Source organism: Magallana gigas, chromosome 4 (assembly GCF_963853765.1).
Source record: "Magallana gigas chromosome 4, xbMagGiga1.1, whole genome shotgun sequence".
In the NCBI taxonomy this organism is placed as follows: domain Eukaryota; kingdom Metazoa; phylum Mollusca; class Bivalvia; order Ostreida; family Ostreidae; genus Magallana; species Magallana gigas.
Genome location: NC_088856.1, coordinates 32121222 through 32148843, shown reverse-complemented (window position 1 = coordinate 32148843; position 27622 = coordinate 32121222). Strand labels below are relative to the sequence as shown.

General features: G+C 34.8%; 2 protein-coding genes across 3 annotated transcripts; both read right to left on the bottom strand.

Annotated features, from left to right (window-relative positions):
- Nucleotides 1-1555: 1555 nt before the first annotated feature.
- Nucleotides 1556-4005, bottom strand: LOC105342519 (insulin-like growth factor-binding protein complex acid labile subunit). The gene has a single exon (XM_066082113.1). The coding sequence runs from the start codon at nt 3972-3974 to the stop codon at nt 1776-1778; it is 2199 nt and encodes a 732-aa protein (XP_065938185.1). The 5' UTR covers nt 3975-4005; the 3' UTR covers nt 1556-1775.
- A 6113-nt stretch (nt 4006-10118) lies between these two features.
- LOC105342518 (guanine nucleotide-binding protein G(i) subunit alpha) lies at nt 10119-27581 on the bottom strand. 2 transcript variants are annotated; one of them, XM_011449486.4, is made up of 9 exons: nt 27242-27581; nt 17544-17586; nt 17082-17223; nt 14413-14570; nt 13947-14075; nt 13429-13558; nt 11994-12147; nt 11263-11457; nt 10119-10773 (listed from the first exon to the last, which is right to left on the bottom strand). In XM_011449486.4, exons 1-8 carry the CDS (start codon nt 27357-27359, stop codon nt 11267-11269), a joined length of 1065 nt encoding a protein of 354 aa, XP_011447788.1. In that variant the 5' UTR covers nt 27360-27581; the 3' UTR covers nt 10119-10773; nt 11263-11266. The 2 variants fall into 2 exon arrangements, with proteins under 2 accessions (XP_011447788.1, XP_011447787.1); XM_011449485.4 differs by lacking the exon at nt 27242-27581 and adding an exon at nt 21713-21973.
- Between the last annotated feature and the right edge of the window lie 41 nt (nt 27582-27622).

Here is a 27622-nt window from a genome sequence, read left to right as displayed (position 1 = left end):
TCCTGTTAATCGATTGGTCGATATCTACAGCGGCTGAAACTGACAAAAACTGAAATCTTCACGCCTTCTTTATCGATTGGTGGAAACCTACAGCGACCTACACAACTGTAAGAAAAATCACGGACTGCACAAAATAATCAGGATGGTGTCAGAGTCAGACTCAATGTCTCACAGGAGACGATTTGGCTATTTCTTTAGCGAACCTACTTATGTACGTTAACAGTAATTTAGTGAATTTCACAAACTTTATATGATCAATTTATTGATTAGTTAAAAGATAGATCTTAATATAAACAATAAAATGCTTTCTTTGATGACTCATGCGGGTTATGAAGGTAGCGAACATTGCAGAATTTTTTTTTACATAACCCGCTAAAGCTGGTTATGTATTTTTTTCTGCAATGTCGCTACCTTCATATCCCGCATGAAACATTAAAGAAAGCATTACATGTATATTGTTTAAACATGTATAGCTTATAGTACATGTAACCTGTGGATAGTGGATACTATTGTCACAGGGATACAATTGAGTATAATTTAGTATTTAGTAATTCATTTATTTACTCATTCATTCATCCATACATTTCATTATTAACTCATTCATAGTTTACTCGTGTTTGACTGGTATTCGTGTTCTGTCACGTGATTGTGTTATTTTGGGTTGTGATTTACCAAATACGGTAATAGCTACTGTATGTCTATATTTGGTAGTGGAAAAACAGGTTTTCATGGGTGTGTATGGTCAGTGCGCAAGTGTGAGTGATAACACTTAATTTATAATGCTTTGCACCATGATTTTAGAACATAACTCGGTTGCCAGCAGACAGAGACAGTTTTACAACTGGTCTGATTTAATAGTTTGAGATTGTCACTAGTTTCAAACTATTACTATTAAGTTTTACTGAAGGCGAATTTGGTGAGAAATACTTTCTTTAATTGTTTTTATCTTAAAATTTAAATATCTAAATATTATAAAAATGTATGCGTCAATTGTATGAGTGTTTTCATTTCAGGTCACCTTCTTATCATCATTATTATTCACCAATGCCATAATAAAGTAATGTTGGAAACTGGACCATCCTTTTATTTATTTATTTATTTTGTACGAGGAATAATAAAATAAAATAAATTCTACAGCGAACCGTACGCGCATAATTTTCGCGCATGTAACATTTTGTATTGTTATACTTTCATGTTAAATACTGAAATCTGATTGGTTAAGACGCAGTTAATAATATTTACTATTACCCTCAGCGTTAGCAACGCACTTGGCAACGGGTAACATTAAAAAATGTTACATGCGCGAAAATTATGCGCGTACGGTTCGCTGTAGAATTCACGTTATTCCTATATAAAAGCAGTAAAATTTTCTTAAAAATTTTAAAAAAGACATTCAGTATAACAAAATAAATAGTGCCTGTTTGGGAGGATAACAGTTGAAATTGACACCCCTCGAAGACCATTGTCAACCTCCGCTTCGCGTCGGTTGACAATGGTTTTCTCGGGGTGTCAATTTCAACTGTTACCCTCCCAAACAGGCACTATTTATATAATAAACAGTTTCTATTCAATTTTTAGACACGTATTACAACCACAAATAAGTACAGTAGATATTTAATTTGTCTTAAGGGGATTTGTTCAAAGCACAAGTTGTGACACTTAATACTGATTCTAAATGCATGTTTACACAAACCAAAATATTAATAAATAAATACAATTCTAGAACATCTAAAATTATTGATCATGTCAGGAAGAATCTTAAAGATTCCCAGTTTCTAGATATGTTCCTGGCCATCACCGTGAATAATTTCCTGGTTGATGCTGTAACTTCTGCTTCTGATGCCGAGTCGACCACGCCTGACGACATGCGCAATGACGCCGAAAACAAACAGGGCCCCGATGACGCCTATTGCTATGTAGAACGCCTTCATGCCAGACGAGGACACGCTTCCGAAATCCTTTCCCTCGAACACAACTGGTTTTTCACTCACTCTTGTTGGCCTACTATCTGTGGTAGTTTGGTTGAATGACGTCACATCCTGTGTCATTGATGTACTTGTGGTAAAATTGTCGGTCCACGATGTAGTGGTGATGGCGGTGGTAGTGGTAGATTCCTCAATTTCTGAAGAAGTGGTACTGGTAGGTGGTGTTTTGATGGTGACTGTGGTAAAATTATCGGTCCATGATGTAGTGGTGATGGGGGTGGTAGGGGTAGATTCCTCAATTTCTGGAGAAGTGGTACTGGTAGGTGGTGTTTTGATGGTGACTGTGGAAGTGTATACGTATGAGCTACCTTTTGTGCTGGGTGACGATGATTGTGATGATGATGATGATGATGATGATGATGATTCCTGGTCCGTGCTGCAATTTTCCTGAGAAATCACCGCACTCACCGGCTGTCCCCTCAGGGAGTCCGGAGACAAACACACCCCCGTCATGTTTAACATGGGGCCCGATGTCTGGGACTCGACCACAAACAGGCGACAGTCGCAGTGAAGTGGGTTTCCCTCCAAAATCAAGAACTCCAGGAAACGCGAGTGTGCTAGAAACCACTCCGGGAATGTAGAAACGGGGTTATTTGACAGATCCAACACGCGAAGAGATATGGCGTTCTGTAGAAGGTTTTGGGGTAACGTCGTGAGATTATTGCTGGCAAGATCTAGAATCCGCAGGTCTTTTTGATATTGGAGCACATCCTCTGGTATATAATACAAACTGTTGTTTCGCAGGTTTAATACTTGCAGCTTGCTCAGATCAGTGAAGGCCTTTGTGGAAACTTTTACAATACCATTGTAACTGAGGTCCAGTGATTGTAAGGAAAACAAGCCTCTGAGTATCTTTTCTTGGATGTAATCAATAGAATTACCCGTAATGTTTAGACTTTGCAGAGTTTCCTTGAAGTATTCAAACGCCGACTCTGGAAGGCTGTTTAAATCGTTGTGCGATAGGTCCAGGACAGACAGAGAATTCAGCCCGATGAACGAGTCGTTCCTAAGTTCCTGTAGCCCAGTACTGCTAAGATTCAAAGACTTGAGACTCCCCAGATTGCTGAACCAATACGGCGAAATTCTTCTTACGTTACTGGTCGACAAATTCAAGTGGTGCAACGTCTGAATCTCGTCAAATATACCTGAAGGTAAATCTTCAACCCCAGAGAGTGTTAAGCTCTCCAGCCGCTGCTGTCCTCGCAGTATGTCCCTCGGGAGACTCTTAACTCCTTGGATGGTTAGTCTTAGCAGATGCCGAGGCATGGCGTCAGCGGACGGATTGGAGAAGAGATGTACTGGCAACGACTGCAAGCTTTCAAAATGAAGACGAAGTCTTCCCAGCAAGGACAGGCCATTAAACATTGATTCACTCAGTTGGGTTACCTTCGGGGCGAATATTGTTAAGTCTGAAAGATATTTCTGTCCAAAGTGCAATATTCTTGCGGGAATAGTTTCGGAAGATAAAAATCTTAAATTCAGGGAACTTATTTTTAAGTTTGAAAATATGTTTTCTGATATATTTGATTGGGAAAATGTGATTTCTAGAGTTCCTAAAGATTCAAACCCCAGGAAAGCACTATCGCTGAAATACTCAGCCTCCAGGCCCCTGATTGTGTCCAAATACTTCAAGTTAACCAGAGAACCGGGAGAAAAGAATTCTAGTTTGTTCCCTGTAAAATCGATCTCTCGTAAAAGAGGTCCTCCTGACAGAAATTCAGATGGTAGTGTTCTTAGAGAAGTGTTCCTTATCCTGAGCGACCGTAGATGTTGAAATCTGGAAATGTTCAGCTGCGCGACCCCCTTTAAATTGTTGTTGGACAAATCCAGAATGTAAATCGGAGCAGTGATGTTGGGCGCATCAAAGAGGTCGAGGCCCGAGCAGTCGGCAGTCAAATAAGCCCACCCCCGCCACGCTGTATATGAGCATCTACAGGGAGAGCACTCTTCTTTAGCATCAGTAGATACCGATAAAAGCAGTGGGATCATGCAAAGGGAGATAAATCGCCATGAATTTATCCTTCCTGATAATACCTTAAACACAATCAGAGAGAAACTTGTTTTGAGAGGTTATGACAAACACAGTGTATAAAAGACAAAACTTTGACTAAACTAGTGGTGAAATAAGATATACAGTAGAATCTTTAAGATATAATTTTCTATTTATCTATATAGTAGATACAAAAAAGATTTTAACGGTGAAGATATGACGTCGATAATCCAGATAAAAAAATTTACGAATTCGTAAAATTTTGAACGACGAATACTTAAAATGTTCTCTTCGTTTATAGATGCATTTAGCATTTACAAAAATTATAGTATGTTGAGTTGATTTGAAAAGATATTATACATGAAAAACACTATAATCTACCTACTGTCTGCTGCATTTTACTATTTACTGTAAAACTTTGAGTAGAAAATGCACCTTCTTTTCAAAAGAGTTCTATAAAGAAACATAAATCTGACTCCAGGCCATAAAAATTCTAAATTGAACAGTCTTATATAGGATAGCAGAAAAGTGGGACTCAGTGTGCTTGATAAAGTTTTTAAAACGAAAACAGAACAAGTTACTTGCGCAGATTTAGAGTTTCCCCTTGGGTATGGGGGTGGTAGTGGGTACATGCAAGTCGAGGGATAATTTTGTTCTCCGGGGAAGGGTTTGGAGCTGGATCCCCCTGACCATCCTTATCCCCCAATCTAGATTCGCGTGAGTCAAGTTGAACAAAGAAGAGAGGCACACAGTCTTATGTATTTCACGTAACTTCGTAGAATAATTTGAATTCATTTTAATATTCATATTAATTAAGGATCGTTCGACAGCGGACTGTTCTGGCTTCATGAGGCTTGGCCCAATCAAAATTATAAATTCTATATATAAAAAACAACCGATATATACGCATAATAATTGGCATTTAAAGGGTTGGGTGGTCATGGTCATTTTTAAATTCATTTATTGGTTCACCAAATATGTTGGCACACTGAATCATGTTGCATTATATGATGAATTTTTTGTTCCCAATTGATAAATTACATACTTGCATATATTAATGAAGACAAATTATCCATATGTAACCATGAATACACTCCCCCCCCCCAAAAAAAAAAACACACCAAAAAACACAGAAACAAACAAACGAACCAAAAAACAAAACACCACCATTTCTGAGACTTGCATAGATACTATATGTCATACAATACTGACCATTTTTGAAAAAGATTACACTGGTGTTAGCTCTACACGTATATAGAAAGATTTTTGCTTTAAAAAAATAAGGGTTTAAATCTTGAAGTTTTAAATTCAAACTTTATTAAGTGACTGACGGATAATTTGTTGGCCACCAAGTATCCTAATATTCAAAGTTTCTCAGTTTCCTTAGTATCCTGATATTCTGAGTTTCTTCGTTTCCTAAGTATCATAATATTCTCAGTTTCCTTTGTACTTTTTCGGCTTTGGAATTGTGACTTCTTCATCAGCACTGCCGTAATTCAGGGATGGGGTCGATTACTTTCAAAAGAAATCGATTAAATTACAATCTTCACCAGCACTACCGTAATCCCAAAAGCCCGTAAAGCTATACATGTACTTAGTATGTATGTATGTACACATGTATTATCATCAATTTACAAACTTCATTTGTTGAAAATGCACGATTGTTGTTGTGCTTTAATATTGATCTTTCAAGATTAGACATTCTGTCCACCCCCACCCCCTCAAATCTAATGTATTTTAAAAATCTACAACCAATGATAATAGTGCTTTGGCTCTCTAGAGATGCCGCATTTATAGTGTAATGACTTTATCGTTCGATGAAGGTTGGTTCTGCTTAGGTTTATCGTTTTAATTCATTTTTAAAGTTATTTTCATACAGTATACGTAGGTAAATGATAAATTTAATATAAATTTTGAGTTCATCAGTGTCACTGGATCATCGCACACAACAGTTGTATCGAACACGCTATCAATTTATGGTAATCAAAATGAAATCTTACTTTTTATCATATTTTAGTTTGTAATATGATTAGATAATATATAAACATGTTTTATTTTGAGCCGTTTTTTATTTTTTTATTGTGCATACACTTTCAGTTGAATTGATGATATACGGCTTGCCATATCAAACACCTTTAAACACCTTTGTGACAATTAGATTAAGAAAAAGAGTACATGTTTATCTCTTCTTTAATTAAAAAAAAAAGTTGACGTCTAAGGTAAATATGAATACTTTAAATAAAGTAACCTGCTCACTTTTACAAGAAAGGGAATTGAATGAGGTGATTTATGCTCTCATCTGGATTTTATTTCGTTTTACCCTATATATTAAATTCATATTTGGTTTATTAAGCTTAAACGAAAACACTTATGACAAGAAAATAATTATAAGGATGGTCTGTTGTTCATTAATATATACATTAACTAATTAAAGGTCCCTTAATCTTGAAATCATGTGCACCTGTATCTGTGGCTGAGCAAAATATATTAATACCCACTAGACCAAAAAACAAATACAAATACATCCTGATGTGGTAAAATATATATTATTTATAATTTAGTTAACTTATTTGAGTATAACTTTCATACAATCTCATATGCTGTTACAATACAATCATGATCTATAACATTCACAAAGTTTCATCAAAGAACCATAACACACAAAAGAAACAACGTATTAATTCACGTTAAACGTCACATAATAGAAGTCACCGAGGTCCGTCTAAACTTCATTCAAGATTCATGGATCCCGAAATTAGAAACTGGAATATAATGTTTATGCTTCAAACATGTTCACAGCAATTTATTTACATCTTCCGATCAGTGGACCCAAAACAGTTGTAAGATGAAACACACGTCTAGTCTTTGTCACTGCTTTTACACCATTTATTCCTTGCAAGATATGATTAAAAGTAAGATGTCCCAAATGAAGTTATGCATACAGGGTAGCCAATCGCTACATCACTCGCTTCCTTGCGTAGTAACCGAGACACGCACATATTCCCAGAATTCCAATAATAAGTCCAAGAACAAGCGCTATGGCGTCCCCGGCATCAAAAGCCTCGGCTCCCGGTAGAAAAAGGGATAAGAGAAAAATAGCAAGAGGAAGTCCAGCCATCATGTTATCCGCCATTTTGTTCCTATTGTGTGATATTCACGTGATTTATCATATGACCAAAAGGGAACTTAACTCTTACTATTTCGAGTTATCGAACGTGATACGTGGCAATATTAAAATTTCGTTAAATTGATTGTTAAAAAAACCATATATTGTGAAGATGTATGCCCGTTAATTTTAATACCGACATTACACCCATTTCCTTACACCAATTTTTAATAAATCATCGCCATTTGTCCGGTTAAAGTTTAAAATCGTTTTATCATTATGGATTTAATTTTGCCGGTTACTTTAAACAAAATATATTAAACGTGCATGATTGGCATTTTCGCTTCGTTTTAATCATTATATTCAGTACATGTTCATGTAATTTCTTTTAAATGAATTTGCTTTTAATCCAGCGGTTTTTTTTCTTAAATGTACTTGGCATGTAAATTCCCTGGTGCATGACCTTGAAAAAATATCTCTGGGGAGATGTAAATAAAGTGTATCTTCGGTCGACCTAGTGCGTTTGAAAAAAAAATATATATATTAATAATTCGAAGCTATATCAACCACTCTGACACACTTGCCCCTGATTTTAAAGATCGGGCACTATATTGAATTACGCGATAACAGTAGGATACAGTCAACTTGGTTGGTCATGTGTATTTTATACTCGTGACCTTCGGAAACAACGGCTATAGACGGGGGCCAGGGAGTAAAATTCTCAAAATAGGGTTGGATCATTATCCCCTCCCACTTAGAAAATTCAAACTTATCAAAATTCACATAGTAAACCCCCGAAAAAAAGGCCTCGAACCAACCCCCTCACCCCCCCCCCCCGGGAAAAAAATTATTCCTCGGACCCCCTGGAAAAAAGTTTTCTGGAGGGCACATGCATTATTTGTAATTATCAGTATACATGTTCATGGACCGCCCGGACTCTCTCCTGGTTTATGATCTTGACCTTTCCTCTGAGAGAAGAAACCATTTGTTTTCAAACATAAAGATAACTGATTTAATCAATTTTATTCGATATAAAAATTATTCTTTAATGAGGTAGATCCTTTTTCTACGGGGTAACTTGGCGTTCTTTGATTATAAAGCTTTTTGTTGGTATAAAAACAACTATCTCCATAGAGCCCAATGCAATCTTAATACATAAATTATTGATTTGATTAGATATCTCAATTTTGAAATTATCTCGGCATATTCTTCTAAAACCTATATTGCTTCATTAAATTTTTAAATATTTTACATATAACAAATATAAAAAATGATTTACAATTTCCTTATATTAACTTATTATTATATTTCATTATAATAAACCGAAGGTGAAGTTGATATACTCAGATCCAAGACCACACATTCGTCAATGTACAAACTCGTGCTCGGATCTGGGGGTGAGGGGGTGTCAGGGTCCGGGCCGCCCCTGGAAAATTCAAATTTCTTAAATTAAATAAATCTAAATAGTACATTTACCGAAAATATCCCTCGCACCCCCCCCCCCCCCAAAAAAAATTCCTGGATCCGCACAACGCGCATGAAACTAGATATTGCATATAGTCTGTATGGAAAATTCTTCAACTTGCTTAAATTCGTGTCTGTCATTCCAAACACCATTACATTTTTTCATGCTGCCTGTCTGTATTAACCATATTTATATTGGAATAGGTTACATCACTTCATTAATAGCATTTAATGCCTCAACAGCTTTCGTAACTTTCCAAACTTAATTAGAAAATAAAACCGTAACCATATGAAGCCAAATTTTAGAGTTTTTATTCTACAAATAAAGAAACACATTCTGTTGACAAAGATACAATTTGATATTGATCATATTTACTATACAGAACAGAAGGGCTCCACTGGAGTTCACAAAATTAATGTTTTCATTCACACAAACAATCATTGCCACTGATACATTCCAACATTTTAGACCCCCTTGACCCCTCCCCCTAGATTAAACTGACTCTACAAACTATTGCACTATGAAATAATGCACATGGTTTCAATATTCAGTTATTGCAACACTGCAAGACTACATATCTTATTAATACACTGATGAAACCACAGAAAAGTATTGTCAAGTGCTAGCTAGCAGAATGAGAATGAGACTTTATATACATCCTTGGCTACTTTATGAACAAAAATATACATCATTGTGATACTAGCATACCACTATCAGTAAAAAAATAAATATTCCAGTTTGTTTGTCTGTTTGTCACATGAAATCAACAGTAAACCAGTAGGTTCAATCATTTTTCAAAAGAACAATGATTTCAGCATATTGGGCACCAAGGGAGTCTTACTGTTGAAAAAAAAATTAAAAATATCTTGACAAATCTCTTCAGCATTTGATCAAATGCCTCCATAAAATGGCATCAAAATTATAATAATCAAAGTTTTTTTTGGCAAAATATGATGTATTTCGATCCAAGCAGCAATACAGTAAATATCTTTTAACCGAAATTCAAAATAATATCAAGAAGACAAAAAAATCTCGATCCAAAATACTGTACATCAAACCAATTACATGTTACTTAGTAAAAAAGTCAGAAAAACCTGAGCGATGCTTTAAAAATAAAAAATTTGGGTGGTATGTGAAACATGGCAGAGCTTCTCAGACTCGATACGGTGGGGTGCTGTGTAAAAAGATTCTGTATGCAATCACCAAAATCAAACATTTGTTCAACATGAAAGCATCGGTGCTAGTGAATGAACAAACACAAAGAAAGGGGAAAGAACTCCTCCCCAAACTGTAATTATGTTGTGCATACAACATTTTTACAAAAGAAAAAAATAATAACACAATGAAAATGCCCTTCCCATATCAAAAAGGTAACAGTTGATCAATACATGATAATCATTATTGGTATCTATAGGATTTTCTCCAGGAAAGCAAAAATGATGAAGTTCAGAAATGACAGCCATTCAATGGGGACATGATTTATAATTATAGCATTTTCTACCTCCTTTCATGAAGCACCAAACTGGAGGAAAAACATTACATTGCATTCACAGATTACATATAATCCTGGACTGTTTATGTTGACATTTGTTTATTTTTATTTTTCCTGTATTGGAACCAAAAACACAGAAACATTAAGAGCCATTTCAAAAATATACATATTTATGCCCAATTTTAGCTAACAATCGCAATTCATATAAGGTGTACTGGTATTTGCTATCTCTTTCTTATACTTAGTGGAAATAATAAAACATGTTTTTGATATTCATGTTATTTTTTTTTTTTTAAATATTCATTTAAACCTTTGAATACAGAGCTTTTTTTTCCTCTTTCTCTGTTAAAACAAACATAAATTATGAGTGTACATTATAAAGAAAATTACATCTTATATTTAACACCTGTCACTGCTAATAAATACAAATCGATGTCTTTACTGACAAGTCATTGATTTTAAGAACACAATTTCTTTTGACAGAAAAGCAGGAAAATAGACAAATTGATTTGATAAAAGGCGAATCCTGTCTGTATTTTCCTTCTAAACTGGTCCCTATGAATTTTGTCACAACGGGTCACCAAAAAAAAAAAAAACTAATTAGCCAGAGACACAGATCAAGAAGATTGTCAGAATTATGCAACAGAGGATTTCAGCATTGATCAAGTCTCCAAACCAACTGGCTTTTTTCCATGTCCTTGGTTACTTCCCTTGAACACAGGTCAATGGGTCAATCTGTAATAGAAATAATACACATGGCATATCATATGGAAAAAAAATCTTCTGTCATTTAAATCAATTATTTAGGTAGTTGTATAAACAATAATAGTGCAGGAAACAAATTCATTTGTAACTGTGTTACTGTGTGAATGCTAGTCTGCTAGTCAATGAACAAATTAGCTTCTACAGCATATAAACATAACCTCCCCCTTTTTTAAAACACTGATGCCATTGCCATAACATGAAAATTCCAACACAATATATATTTACATGGCAGCTCATATTAAGTTCATCAAGTTTAAATACACAATTTGCACAATTAAGCCATGAGTTATCAATCCTTCCTCTCTATTTTAATTTATTTACACAACTCTTACAGGCCTGCAATTATGAAGACAGAGAGCATAGAGATATCACAATGCTTACACTGCCTGCATTGGGCAGAAACATGTTACATGTACATCACATATTTCTCTTGCTCAGGGACACTACCTTGGTCTTTACCTGATTAAAACAGACCACAGTCCTTGAGATTGTTCTTGATAATGACATCTGTGACGGCATCAAACACAAACTGTACGTTGTTGGTATCTGTCGCGCATGTGAAATGCGTGTAGATTTCCTTTGTGTCTTTCCGCTTGTTCAGATTTTCGAATTGCAGCTGAATGTAGGCCGCTGCTTGTTCAAAGTTATTGTCACCTGTCAGGGGTAAAAGCAAAAAGAAAAGATCAAATATTGATGCTTTACGGAAATCAGAAAGGGAGTCAACTGTAGATGTTTTCTAAATATCTGTTATGCACAACAGGTAAAAAATCAACAAAATACACTTAACATGTACATATGCTAGTATTATTACACAAACATATTTTGTGCCTCTTTCTTCAGAGAGCTATGACAAAAAAAAATGAAATGCTATTAAAATTTCAAATTTCTGGCTGCAGGATCATGAAGCAGTCTTAGACTTAAGTAAAAATTTGTACACTGTCTTATTGTGTTGTAATTGAAAACATAGAAAAACAATAAATGCTATAAAAATGTGTCTCTATAGTACATTGATAGTTACAAATTTCAAGTGTAACTTTATGATAAATATTCGTTTTATGAATGATTGAAATCTGGACTTAAATCTGAAATGCTTCACGATCCCGATGCGTGCTCTTCGGTGAGATTTTTCTTTCGATCTGACAGAATTAATAACAAGATGTAGACAAGAGACCACAGACTGAAGTTCAGACCTTGGTATTCTGGGAAACAGATTGTGAGGGGTGACTTCTTGATCTTGTCCTCGAACAGGTCCTTCTTGTTCAGGAAGAGGATGATGGAGGTGTCGGTGAACCACTTGTTGTTACAGATTGAGTCGAACAGCTTCATGCTCTCCATCATTCGATTCTACAAATACACAACGTACAATTTAACTGCAAAATTTCTGTAAACAGGCTGTATGTTCTATGTATACAAGACAAAGTATAGATCCGATTCCACATTTTATACAATCTCATGTTTATTAAATACTGTAGATTTGGTAATTTTTCGTGATGATCTAATTTTCGCTTTTTTCACGATAGCTGTTAAATCACATAATATTGAATACACAGGAATTATATCTTGTTCTATTTTCCTTAAGATACTTTTAAAATTGCAAAAATTGACTGACGCAAATTAAAAATGCTACATTATTTCCCCCATTTTTGCAAATTTTGTGACATGCGAAAAAAACGGATTTATGATAAGACAACAAAAGAAATACATGCACTACTTCACATGTTGACATATTAATGATATCAATACATTGAGCCACATTTTGGATTTTTATTTTTGGATCCATCCCCTTAAAAAATAATTATACTTTAATTAATACATTGAGCCACATTTTGGATTTTTATTTTTGGATACATCCGATTAAAAAATAATGATACTTTAATTATGGGAAATATGTTCCTGTGTTTGTTATTATATTACAATAATCTGGTTAGTTATGTCATGATAACAAATTTAAAGATATAGAACATTTGGAACTTTCAAGAATCTGTACTGTAAATATTTCTTGTTTACATTAGGAAAAAAAAGACGCAGGATAAACAAACAACCTTATGTGTATTACAATCTTTAAATGCACATATTGTGTGATAAAAACTTATGGTTTTTCTTGTGTAAAATATCGGTCATGTTGACACAAACAGATATGTAGGTTTACTTTGGCATCGAACTACCTATCCTATCCTATGGATAAACAAGTCACTCCTACTGGTGAGAGTAGACAAAAACTTCCCTTACTCCTCATAATAATCTTACATCATGACAGTGAATTGCGATTTAAATTGATTTACCGGTATTTATCAACCTCAAAGCATATTTCATATATTTTTTCCTTCCTGTTTTGTCAATGACTGTTAACAAAACTGCTTGTTTTTGTTTTTCTAAAAAAAAAAAAAAGCTTCCTCTCTTCCAAACCCCTTCCTAAATAGACTTGATAAAGAAACAATGACTTCTCTGTAATGTAATACTTTTTGTTAAATAAACACCAGTATCTGCCTCCCATGAAAAAACTTTTAAAAAAATTATTATATTTGAAAAAGGGGGGTGGTTCATTCAAGTTTTTAAAGTAATTTTTTGGGGAGGATGTGTGAAAACATGTGCTTCCTTCCTGCATTGGCCCGCGATTAGTCTCACCATTTCCTGGTCCTCCACCAGTGTTAAGTCGTATTCACTCATAGCCACGATGAAAATGATGGCAGTCACGCCCTCGAAACAATGAATCCATTTCTTTCTCTCCGACCTCTGACCTCCAACATCAAACATTCTGTAAACAAGATGAGTAAGTAAAGCGGCATAAAGTGTTTAAAATAAAAACACACAGTAAACAGTCCATGTCCTATCCATCAACCACACCCCAGACTTCAAAACCAGCATGTCACCGACGAACAAAACAGCTTCCTTAATAATTACTTTTCCCCTCTTACATTATCAAAACACATTACAGAATTCTCAGAACAGTTACCTATCTTAAAATATCTTCATTTACTTGAGAACAAAAAATTTCATTTCTAATCAATTTTATCAATTCTTATCTGAACATCTAATAGAGGAACTAGTCTTATATGAACATTAAATAGATGACTAAAAGGTAAATTACTAGAAAAAAAAGAAGAGAAATGAAGGTAAATATGTAGAGCGAGACACAAGCTTACTTGAAGTGCAGGTCTTTGAATGTGAAGTGGGTCTCCACGATTCCCGTGGTTTTGACCCTCGTTCTGAGGACGTCTTGTTCAGTCGGGACATATGAGGGCTGGGATATCCTGTCCAAGGAATTTAAGTAGCTGGAAAAAACCCCACATCCAATGTTATATTTTGGGTCTTTCTATTTCATTTACATTTAAATATGTGTCATTTTTAGTTTATCAGTTTGTTCTTCACATCTACCTGTACAAGAGATTCCTTCTATACCCCCTTATAAAACAAGTGCCATGAAACTCACAATAGAGGATTACATCAGAATTTAATATAGTACATTAAGGTAAATATATTTTAATTTCTTAAATATGGGGTCTATAAATGTGTAATTTCTTTTCTCTGCCAGTGTTTTCTAATGTGCTATATTTTGTGAACCGTAAGGACATTCTGGTGGTAATCCAATATGGCAGACAGGGAACTCACTATTCTGCCGAGTCGTTGAGCTGGTACTCCCGCGATCGACTGAAACAACCCTGAACGCCCGAGTCCTTCCACAGTCGCTTCATGATGGCCGCCAGTTCCGGTGACAGGTCGCCTTCTTCTGCATTGCCAGTCACCGAGAACAGCTTCCTAGCATCGTCCTGAAAGTAACGAAAATACCACTAATGAGGCGCTGCTAGGTCAACACGTAACTTACACTTTTCACATGCCTTTGTTGTGAACATTAAATGAGATTTCTCCGAAAATGGTGAAAATGTTTCCCCATAAATGTAGCAAGAACTCCACTAATTAGGCATCACTAGGTCAAGGCGTAACATAATCTTTTCTTTAATATGCTTTTGTTGTGAACATTAGATAACATTCTGCTTTCATTCACTTATCATTATAATTTATATTTTTGATACATATTTTTGCCTAGTTTAATTCTACAAGGTTTTCCATTAAAGATCTTCAAAAGCATATATATAGATGATATATATGATAATATGAAATTTGGAAACAGCTAATTAGTAGTTATAAGGTATCAGGACTCATTGTCAACAATGTAAATCATGGCCATGACCATTAGATATATGACCGTCATAAAAAAAAAAAAAAAAATGAACCGTAATCATAGGGTATGTAAATGACAATGAACTAATCAATACACCGTACACCAGGCTATTTCTTTTTTTAGTTTTGAGGGGTGCTGATTTTGGCCCATCAAATTGAAGTCAACCATGATAGGCCTTATTTAGCTTGATTTACCTTAAACCTTTGTAAAGAAAAATTTTGACATGTGTTAAAAATATTCGGGTATAGTTTACTTTAGTGTACTCTAAGCGTACTTTCTTCTCTCAAATAATCAGGTATATGTGATAAAGAACTGTATCTAGATCATTCAGCGAGAGATCAAACGCAATACACAAGATTTAAAGCTTATTTATTACATTGATAATACACACTATGATCCTAAACAGCTGGAGGCCAGAGGAGGAGGCAATTGCCTACAGGTAATATGATATTTATTGGACAGTCAATGTACACAGAAATGTCAACAGGAAGTTTAACCTCTGTCAACTTGAATTAGGGTAATACAAATACTTGTCTTGCAAGGAAGACTTCTCAATCCCTATCTCTCTATACGCATTGTTTCTTTGCTCTCCTATCTTGCAATGCAATAAACAGCTGATAAAGGGGATTTGGAGGGGAGGCGAAGAACTAAAAGATAATGGGGAATTCCAGCAAAATTGCCTAACTTTGATTGCAGACTAACAGAAGATTGCTTTTTTACCTATCTACCTGACAGCAATTTAAGGTTTTGCTTTTCACTGCTCTGCCTAACAGCATTTTAGGGTTCTAGCATAAATCCAGACGACACAGTCATAAACCATTACATGTATATACTCTGATTCAATCAAGAAAGATTTTTATGACAATTGGCCCATCATTGAGATCCAATTTAATGGGCCCAAGCTCTGTCCTGCCAAAGGTATAAATGCATTAAGATTCCACAACCATCAGTGTAATGACCTAGTGTTGCTATTGGAGGCGGCTATAGAGGCCTGCCTTGTCAATAACTGCCAATGCATTGTCCCTACACCTCAGAATGTGTTGCCTTCTCCCTAATCTAATTGTCACCTGTGCTGGGATCAATATTCATTAGAAAACAGTTCTATGCACACAGTGGGATTACAAATCAATTTTTTCTCTCCCAGTGCTCAGTGTCTAAATAGGGTATCTAGCCTGGACGCAGAGAGATCTCCCCGACATGGAGCCCATCAGCTGTCATACTGTTACAGCACGGAATCAGTAACAGTGGATATTTTGGTCCTCTAGATTAGTTCTAGGCTGAGAAAGTAACACATTTGCCATCGACCCCAAAAGACTACTAAAATAGATCTCCACATAAAATACATTTCTGACGTCTACCAAGTTCAATTTACATTTTGGTTCATTTCTTAATTGACAAATGGGGATTCAGAGAGAGTGTGGGGAGGGGGGGGTGGGTGGGGTATGGGTGGGGTGGTAGGGAGTATTGGTTGATTTGGGTTGGGTGGGTATAATTCATACTAATAAAATAAATTCCTTACTATTTCCTAGTTATTACCATTAATAGATAGCATGCATTTGAAGTGAACTTTGCTGAACATTACTAACATGGGAAAATTCTCCACAAACTTCACAGGAAGCTTGTGGTCTACTGTTTGCCCTGGGAAGGAAATAGTTTTCCTGCCTCCATTTTGAACAAATCCTTGTGAACCCTGGGTCTATCAAGGCTACGCATTGTTACGGCTGTGTATGCACAAACAAATAACATGTAGCCTATCAATAAGTCGGAAAATTAAAACTTATGTCTCTCCATTATAATCATCACCCAATTATAATCTGACATTGAGATTTAAGTGTTTTATGAAAAGAGATAAAGGAAGAAATAGCTAAAGAACAGAGAAGTAGTGTATAAAAAATTGCCAGTAAAAATTCATCAAATATTTGAACAAAAATATAAACAGTCCCAACACTATTACTCCATAAGGAAGAGAGCCAATTACGAGGAGTTGGATTTGATTTTTGTCCATTGTTTTCTCAATACATGTATTAAACTGTACTTAATAAAACTCAACGTAGAATACCGATAGGTAGGAAGATATAACTGTAAATTTGTTACGTACAGCCCTTTCTGGGTATCCGAACTCCAGTTTGAGCTGTCCCATGGCTCGGATGATGGCGATCATTGACTGGATCGTATTGCTGTAAACCACTGGCTTGTACTGTAAACATTCTTCTTGTGAATAGCCCTTTTCATGTATAATTCTACAAAAGAGCATTTCAAACATACTTCAATCAGCAATGAAAACAAAAGATTTTTTTAATCACTATCAAAGTAATTATGACATGTTTTTAGGCATCATTTTCCTGGATGCATACTTTTATTACAAGTATTAAAGATTCTTTATGAAGCTCCAATTTCATCTGTTGAATTTAACATGCTTGTCAAAGAAAAGACCAAGGATTTTCATGATATCAAGCAAGCACTTCATTTGTTTGAACACAGTGTAACAAATTGAAAATGTGTGATCGCTTCAAAGCCATAGAACATGTAGAAATGATGTAATGATATTGTGTGCACTTACTTCATCTGTTTGACAATTGTACTTTTCCCCGACTCCCCAGCCCCTGGAAATAAAAATACAAACAATAATGCATTTAATCAACAAACTCAAACATTTATGATTCATTTCTATGAAATACAATGCAGCGGTTATGATCATTTCTTCTGGGATTCATTACATCAAGGATCTCATTGCGTCTGTGGTTGAGGAAGACCACATCAAGACAAATTGTTCGCAAATGTTGAAGAGTGGTAACTTTTTAACTTACAACTAAATCACACATTCCACTCAAATGCTTTCTCCAGGGAAACAATTATATTCATCTATTTCATAACCTGGATTCGACCAATACTGCACTTACTTCAAGTTACCAACAGTAAATGAAATAGACTTGCTCAGAATTCAATTGTGGGATGTTGGTTCTACTCTTACTATCTAGTTACCCAAATACATGTTCTATATTTGATGAAAATCTAATAACTCGGCTATTTATGGTTTAAATTTTGCCCCTCTATTAAAAAAAATAGTTTTCATCACAGACTTGATTTAAACTTATTCCAGTGATATAGCATGACATTGATATAGCAAAAAGTGTTTTAAAATAGACTTTTGCAACTAAATATTGCATTTTTTTTTCCACTGAACGCCATTTAAAATTTAATCTCATTTGTCGAAAACCTTTTTCTTGTGGTGCAAATTTTTTGTGCTTTGATTCCATCATTGCAAATAGGTCAATTTCTTTTTTGCAATTCAATTTTTTTTTCTGGTGACATTTTAAAATATGAAACCAAAATTATAAATAAGACAATTTCTGCAGTTGAAAATGACAAAAAAAAGAAAAACTGCAAAATTTCATATAAAACAGCACCCGCAGAAAAAATCCAGTAGTAAACTGTATATTTCATGACACCTGGGGCATTTTTCACCTTCCAGTGGTCAACATACATATCCTGAACTCTGATGACCTCTACATCTCGGCAATGGTGAGTTGTAATGATTTCACATTTTGATGTAACAGTCACGTACATGTACACCCTCATACTCAGTGAAAGCATTAAGAGATCACCTGCAGTTCAAATAAACTGACTGAGTAAGGACTAAATTTAGGTCAATTGGCCTTCATTACAACATGCATATGGGGGCAATATCAGTACATCACAGTAATATAGCACGTACCACTGCGGAACCAGCATTTTCTAGAATTGATGCCTGAAAATCATGAAAACCCAGTATACATGTACTAACTCCCAATTTCAATTTTTTTTTTCTTCTGAAATCTTTACTCTCCCTCATTTTTTTTCCTTTTTACTAAACCTTCGTTAATATGGTCCACATCGGTAAAAAAAAAATTTCAACATCAGGAGACTTAAATAATGAATGTGTAATTGCATGAGAAAACAACTTGTTGACCAATTAGAAAAGTTTTTAATGAAGAGGTCTGGTCGTCCCCCAGCTTAATCACGTAGACATAAGTAGATGTTCCCGTTATAAGGCTGCAGGGACCTGCGGTACAGCAGGGTTTGTATTTACAATGATCACTCGAGCATGCTACTTATAGGACTTAATAGCTAGCTGATTTCAAATCGGCTTTTGGGCAAAAACTGGCCCTACATGTTGTAAAGTACTTAGGTATGTAATAGGAAATACCAAACTTGTAGCTCGGGCATTGTTGTTCGTGAATAGTCACACCCTAAAAAATATAACAGGTTTTTTTTTCCATTACATGTACCTGCTAGCTAATCAAGTAATTTAGTTAGAAAAAAAACTTCAAAATAATTGTGCCGGATTAATCAAACCTCGGCATCGATAATGGTACTCAGATTCCATTCAGAGAAAAAAATAAGTCAACTTTGGAATTATACCCCTGAACACATGGATCAACTATTGCTCGATATTATTTGTCTTGGAGATAGTTTATGAAACATCACAAGATAAACACCTTGTTGCAAAACATTTCATCTCGTCAACAACAAGAACTGTTGAATCTCGGAGAACTTTATACCTGAAGTTTTGAAATCATGTAGTGTTTGACTCAGTATTGAACATGGTGAATCTATTAAATTTTTTTTTACAGTAAAATATAACAAGGTTTAATGTAATGTTTTTGGTTTTTTTGGGGTTTTTTCCCCCCCCCCCCCCCCATTTTTACTAATTTAGGGTTATATAAGTTTAATAGTCCTCACTTATTATATTTATCCATTTGATAATTACATGTGCACTGGTATTTGATCGACCAATACCTGAGCTATGTAGTAAAAAGTTACCATTAAATTTTCTTAAGTTTAAAAGTTGTAAGGTTTGATTTAATTTAAAAAAAAAAAATTTTTATAGAAAATTTGCTTTATAAATCATATTGTGAGTCAGCGAGTATTAGTGCTTTCTTATTCAAAAGAAATATTCTACATAGACCATTGCTTTTAACAATTCTCTAGGATTTCCATTATACATGTACATGACCATCTTTCCCACAACAAAACCATTTAAAAAAAACTTTATGAAATCCAAGATATCCCATCTCAGCTTGATGTCTCCAACCTTTTGTGACCCCCCCCCCCCCCCCCCAAAAAAAAAAAACACACCAGCTATTGTAGCCCCCCTTTCAAAACAGTTCTGAAGGCTAACACAAGGCACTTTCAGAAAAATCCTCCTAATCCCTTTTGTTCTCCTAGCTTTTAAAGTTATTCAGGTTTTAACAATATCCTTCTAATCTGGAACAATGGCCGTGTTGAGACTAACAAACCTTTATAATATAATCTGGCTAACTTCTTGAGCCAGGTGATCAACGAGTGATATACTTGTAAAAAAGGACAATGTGTGTCAAATATTACATTCCAATACTGGACCCAAATGTTTTAATAAGAGTTGTTTTGTTAGCATTCACTGATAACCAAGCTCTTGAGAGAAACTGTTCCTTTTTGAGGTGACAGCTATAGCAATCACAAACTCATCAAAATACTGTTACATCTATGCAACATTTGTCTCCTGGTTTCCCCCATCTGCTGTTTCTCTGGTTTACAGCAAGAGATACGGCATCATCTGCTGTTTCTCTGGTTTACAGCAAGAGATAGTCGGCATCATCTGCTGTTTCTCTGGTTTACAGCAAGAGATATGCCATCATCTGCTTTCCACTTAGTTAGGATGGAAATTTATACATTTGTAGCAACTTGTCCTTCAACTTTGACCTCATCTGATGATCTGACTAAACTGAATATAAACACATCCCAACAATTAGAGCCAACTAATCAGTTTACTTCCCAGAATATACTCATTCATGCCTCATATGTGTTTTTTCTTCACGAAGTCTGTCATTGCTAAGGATCATATACTTCAATGAAGGAAATTTTTGTTCCAATCTTTTTCTATAAATAAAGAAATTTCGTGCCAGTGCATTAAATGATATAGGCATCAAGAGATGAATTCCAGTTTTTGTATCTAGAAATTAGAGGACGGACAATTATCATGTCGCCTACAACTTCTTTTCATTAATAATCCAAAGTTCTGAAGGCATTAAACAAGGATGAACTTGTTTCCACTCCGGTGTGAATTTAATTTTTTCTAGATGGCGTTTTAAAAAAACATTAAACAGCATTTTTTGTTGATCGAGGGTTGATTAACCATAATGAATAAATTAGGATACTGAACCACTCAAATAATGACCATCCTCCATATAGGAACAATAGAGCCTAGGTTTTAAATAAATACAAAAATGTTATTAAAATTTAGACAAGTAGCTGTGTATTTATTTTTTCAAGTGCTTACTTGTGTCTCACATGTGTCATCAACAGCACATGTGTGCATAGTGACACAGACTACTCATCATCAGCCACTTACGACGTGCCACACTGCTCACACAAAAGAGCTTATTTCTCAAAATAACTCTTCGTACATCAATGAAATAATTTATTTGACTATGGGCTCTTTGATGCACTGGGTATCAACAACATCTCTATATATGGGGGAAATCTATTAGTGCATTTCCTCTACATATCAATTGATCTTGGACACCCTTTGGCACTGCAGACTCGAGGGTAAAACTGATAACAAAAAAATTTAAAGGACTTTAAACAAATATTTGCGTAACCAGCATTTGGAGACAATTTTGTTTGGGGTTAATCACATGCCCGTTAAAATGTCCCAAATCAGATCCAGCAATGTTAGCACCTTCTTTTTTTTCCATCTCTAGAACTTACCCAACAATAAAAATTTCACTTCCTTCAGAGAACGTTTATAGTCTTCCTGAATGCTTTTGTTGATTTGTTTGGAGACTTTCGTGGCCTCTATGGCCTGTTTCTGTTCCTCCGATAATACGCAACCCATGGTCACAATCCTTATAAACTTATAAATCCAATTTGCTCTAAATGTTGCAATTAAATTTCAGTTCCTTACAACACGACACAAAAGTGAAACAACAATTTTACGCACAGTCACTGCCACATGTACTTAATTTCGTCACCAATAATAACACTATATATAATACATATATATTTAAAAAAAAACGGTAAATGAAATACTTCCTTAATATGTCAATAGAAAAGTGCCTCAACTATTTTCCCCTTCGAATGACACAGAAACACATCAAGTTCCTGTAGGGTACAGATGAAACTTGGCCAAAATATCTGCATGTATCCAGAAACATAGAACCAATTCCTGTTTGTTAGAGATCCATTTCCAATTCACATTCTTGTTACAAGCATCCACACCCAATGACAACTTTTTTGTTCTTCTTCTATAGACAGCTGTCGAGCAAACTTTAAAAAACTTCCAAAAACTTGAAAAACAAGTGGGTACAATGAACAAGACACATCGCTTTTCAGATCAGAGCCCCTCGTCAGTTAATAATGCGAGTACGAACACTTTGTAAACACCCTGGCTTCTCAAGCAGCATGAAAGAATGGGCACATGACAAAAAAATCCTTCCTTATTAATGCCTTCACGGTGTTGCTTTAACTTTAAAAAGTGTCCAATTGTCCATGTATAAATTCCTGAAGTAGGTCTTTATCCTGGATTATAAATTATTCTTGAGCCCTTCGTGTTGCGATTTGCCAAATTTAATACCGTCTTTGGTGAGGAATAAAAAAGAGCTGGGTCTGAATGGTCCTTTGAGGCGAGATCCCCAATAAATGGCCCAAGACTGACATGATCAGATTTAATCAAGATCGAGCTCTCCTACAATATGTAACGATAAGAAAGATCGCCCCTTATAGGAACCAGTAAATTAAATGTCCTACTTGTCAATCAATCAGATCGGTCCTACGTTTGATGACAGTTTTCTTTTTATTGCATACTAGCACAATGCCGTGGGTTCCTAGTCTCAAGGGAACATCAAATGCCCGGGTTATTGTTTATAATAGACATATGTTGCAATTCTTGCATACATATACATATGTATCAGGTATACTTATTTTTCATGTACATAATTATTAGCCAGTAATCCTGCATTTGCCTGTGATCAGGTGGATAATAGAATTGAACATGGGAGGCATAAACAGATCTTAAGATATCACCTATATTTTTTATTTTCAGAAAAATAACTGATTTAAAGTTTACGAAGGCAGATTAAAAGTTCCTAAAAGATAATGTTTAATATTGATGTTTGCGTCAGCAAAATTATCAGCTATTTTTCTGGTGTTCTTTGAAGTCACAGAAAATATTCCACCCCCAATAATTGAATGTATTGCATGCAGAACCAATTCCCTATCTAGAGTTTGTACAGTAATGGAATTAGTTGCTATTCCCCAGGATACAAGTTTTTAACAAGAGAAAACCCATTTTGTAGAAAATTCAGTCCTTACGAAAATTCAGCCTTTACAAACTCTTGTTTAGAGTGACAGTCAATTTTTATATTTTAACATTCAGTGTAACACAGAGGTTTTTAGTATTTATAGTCATTTCAGAGTATCAAAAGCAGGCAGTTGTTTTGTTTCTTTAGATCAGCAAACATTGGTTAGGCACATTGAACTGAAGATGTACATGAAACATGCATTTAAATCAAAACTTAATTTTTATTATAGCGGATGCCTGCATAATCTTTAAATTCATGTCTGTAGACCTATCTTATTTGTTGTTAGTATGAATTAGATCCTACATCTATCAATATAACTCTTGCTGAATTTTTCATACTGGATCTAAATTATACAGTGTTAATCATTTCAGATTTTAAAGGAAAGTTTTCTTGCCTTCTGATACAAAATCTCTCTCCTTAGTTTGTGTACGCAATTGACATTTTGAATCTATATTGTATCTCTTGACACATAAAATATGCTGTACATATGTGCTACGTACAGCCAAGCACTTGATATAGAATAGAAATGTTGTAAATTTAAATGAATACTTGTTACATTAAATGTAAAAGGAATGTAACTTTACACGAGTATGATATATATGCAATATCGATTCCCCCACCACAAACACTAAGGCAAGCCCCTTATAGCATTGATGGTCAGATTTATTACACATTATGTGCCTGATGTATGCGTGCATGTGTGTGTGTGTATGGTTGGAGATAAATTTGATGACAGTCCAGCAGTTTGTCATGTGTTTAATGACCAGGTGTTTATTAGATCAGCTGTTTAATGCCCTTATTGGTCACATAATGTAATGCCCTTACTTTCCTGAAAAGAATTCATAAACAAGCAGCCACTCATTCAAATAAAAGATGATTCAAATATGTGGGAATGTCAAACATCTCTGACTTTATTTTTTTTTATTGTCTTAACTTGCACTTTACTATCTATTTGGAGGTATACTATACATTTAATGCATTCATAGCTATAGGCAGCTTATTTTCTTTTCTGCATTTTATGTTATAATGTGTGTAATATTATATGGAACAAGTTTATTCGAACAGTATTTTTACTAAGTACTTTCACATTTGAACCTCATTGTAATGTATCCTGTGCTGTGCATTAAACTATAACGGTATTTGGGGGGTGGGGGACCATGTGTTCAAAAACAGGTTTGATCTAAGTTTAGTTGCCCTACTTCATAACCAAAGTTCATCCCTATTTTTTTTTTTATTTTTCTTGGCTCATCTGCGATAAGTTCTGCAAAGTAATTTTATTTTTCCCTAGTGTTGATTGCAGGCTGTTTTTTAATGAACGATATGCTTGTCATGCAAACCTGCTTGTCTTGCACACCAAGTCGTAGAACGGAATACCAGGACTTTCATCATCGTGCACTCTAATCACTCACAATGTCTGAAAGGAAGGTATGATTCGCAGCACAAGCAAGATCGACTTATTAGCCTACAGTGTGATCCTTGTGTATCCAGTGTGACAATACTCAGAGACAGAATGTGGTGCAATTACACGTCTAGTGTTCTTGTCAATCTCAGAATGTGTGGGGTGCATAAACCCTCAAAGCTATTCAATTAAAATAAAAGGGTCTTGTGTATCATTTTAGTTAGGCTAGATTATATATATGAAATTCAATTCTCAGGACATTTTAACATATCTTTTTTTTAATTTACTATAATATGGCCAATACACACCTGCATAAAACCTTGTCTTGTAAAATACTGTTTCATTGCATGTATTTTGTCAAAGCAGGTTCTGCTGCACTAAACCTCAATCAACTTTATTAACGTTATTGATAGGTCAGACTCAGTCAAACAGTGACCATCGGTGACAAATTTAATTTTTCAACAACCCTGTGGCATTCAAAGTTGATTAATGCTTTGGATCAGTTTGACTTTGAAAACACTGTAATTCAAGATTAAAAAATAAAAGATCTTCAAACATTTTTGTCAAAAAATGGCATATTTCCTCAATCTAATTCTGGAATAAGTGAATCATGAGGAAATGTCTACAGAAATGATATTTTTGTAGCACTATCAGGATTTCCCACCCAGACCCCTTCCTATCGTTTTTTTAATGGGCACAAGGATGGCAAGTTGTCCCACACTAAAACAAACAGATTCTGTGCCTATTTACTTTGTACACGTTGCTATATTTCTAGTATTATAAGATATCTGTGTGTATACCAAATGTATATTATCTAATTTCTTATCTACAAGGGTTGCCTCCGACTTAAAATGAATTTAAATGGATTAACACTGGAAAAGCTATTAAGTTATGCAATTGATTGAATGTAAACACTTCATCATGTTATTTATGTACAGAATCACATCAACAAATTTTGATTCAAAAATGGGCTGTTTGTTGGGGAGGGGGTAGGGGCATATAGGATTATATCAAATAAAGCACCCCAACTAAAATAATTTTATACTGTCCATCCTCTCAACTTAAAATCTTGGTATTGGAAAGCCCTCTCTTCTTTCATTTTTTCACCATTATTCTTGGTTATTATTTTATTAAATTTTAAATTTTTCTTCTTTTTTTTTCTAGAATGTTTTGCAATATGCATGCATCCATAGATACTTAATTAATATAATAATTCAAACTGACACACAGTAAGAAATTTCCTGTTATATTCATTACAAAACAATGGATTATTACATAACAGTTCAATCTCCTTTGAAGTTTTGGCATGAAATATCTGTAAACCCACAAAACAATACAGTTATGTAAACAAGTGACACTCCGATTCAGAATTTAAAGTACCTTGACTATTAAAGTAAAACACAAACAATGCAGACGTTAGACATTACTTCTCATATACGTGGGTTTTCTTATTTTGCCTCATTGATGCCGAATTTCCCCCATTTTTGAAACTGACCTAGTCTATGAGTTATGAAAAACCTATCTATTAACTTTGATATTCCCTTTCAGTTTCAGATATTACTCAGTTAAAATTTTCATTGTTCGATGTTCTTAATCTGCTGACAGAGAGAATGAATATGTTATTTATTCTTTGTATACAGCTTACATCATGAATCACTTGGCAAATATTTGGTTTAATCAGGATTAAGCCTTTAAAATGTTTATTGGAATTCCATATAGTATTGAATTTAATAACACAACCCATTGTCAACATATTGAGATGTCAACAACACCAAACCCTGTAATAAGATTACTGTGGCAATTAAACTTTTAATTAATTCCCAAGCCCTGACTAGTCTGAGTTGTAGAACTCGTTTTGTGGTGTAGTATTCAGGCTGTTGCAGTCTGCCATCATTGAACGCCTGTATATCTATTCTAATTCATCGCTTGATATTCCTGGCCTGCAGGATATGAAATGAAGTCGAGTTGAAACTCCATTAATAATCAAGATTTGGACCAGGCGATATGCATTTGTACAGAATACTAATTATATTACTTTAAGGTAAACAAGTTAAAAGGAAGAAGTTCTAAACTCAAGGCGTCAAGCAATAATTTTTTCAATCATGTTGCCAATTTTCAAATTCAAAATAAAAAAAAACAAACTTCATTTACATAAATATCATTCAATTCAACGCACAAGAAGAAGTATTATCATATGAATACCATATATTCACATGATATGTAGTGTTAAATTTCACAGCCAATGGGATTGTATGAAAAGATTGTCAAACCAAAATTCAAAATGAAGACAGTTTAAACTTATCATTAAAATGACATTCAAAATAAATTAAATTTAGACAAATCTTTTAGAAGAATAGGCACTATATATCTGCATGCACTAAAATTCACATAAAATATCTGAAATGAAACGGGTAGGTAAATATTCATTGTCAAGCTGAACTGTTCTCAATTTCCAGCGAGTTCAAAACACGTGAATACAACCATTTAAAAATTTGCTAACACGGGATTCACGAGATGAGCCGATTGAACAAAACTTACCCAAAAGTAAAAGTTTCACCTCCCTGGATGCCTTCTCTCCATCTACCCTCAGAGCCTTGTCAATCTGTTTCGATCTCTCGACAGCCGCTTTGTCATCGGCTGAAACGGCGCACCCCATGTCCACTTAATTTCACTTAAACACGTTAAAATTTCCTTTGAATTAAAGATGGTTTGTTGGTTACTGACGATGTTTAAATTTCCTTAGTCCAAACCATGTGATTTATAAGATATCAGACACGAAAAAGCACGTTATTTCCTTGTGTATTATCAGTGTGATGTTCATAGGTGCATCGCCCGTTTTGAAATGGTTACCCGGATGTTTACGGGCACCTGCGCGAATGGAGTGCTTGCACAGAAAAATGCGTGTCTCAAAAGTCAAAA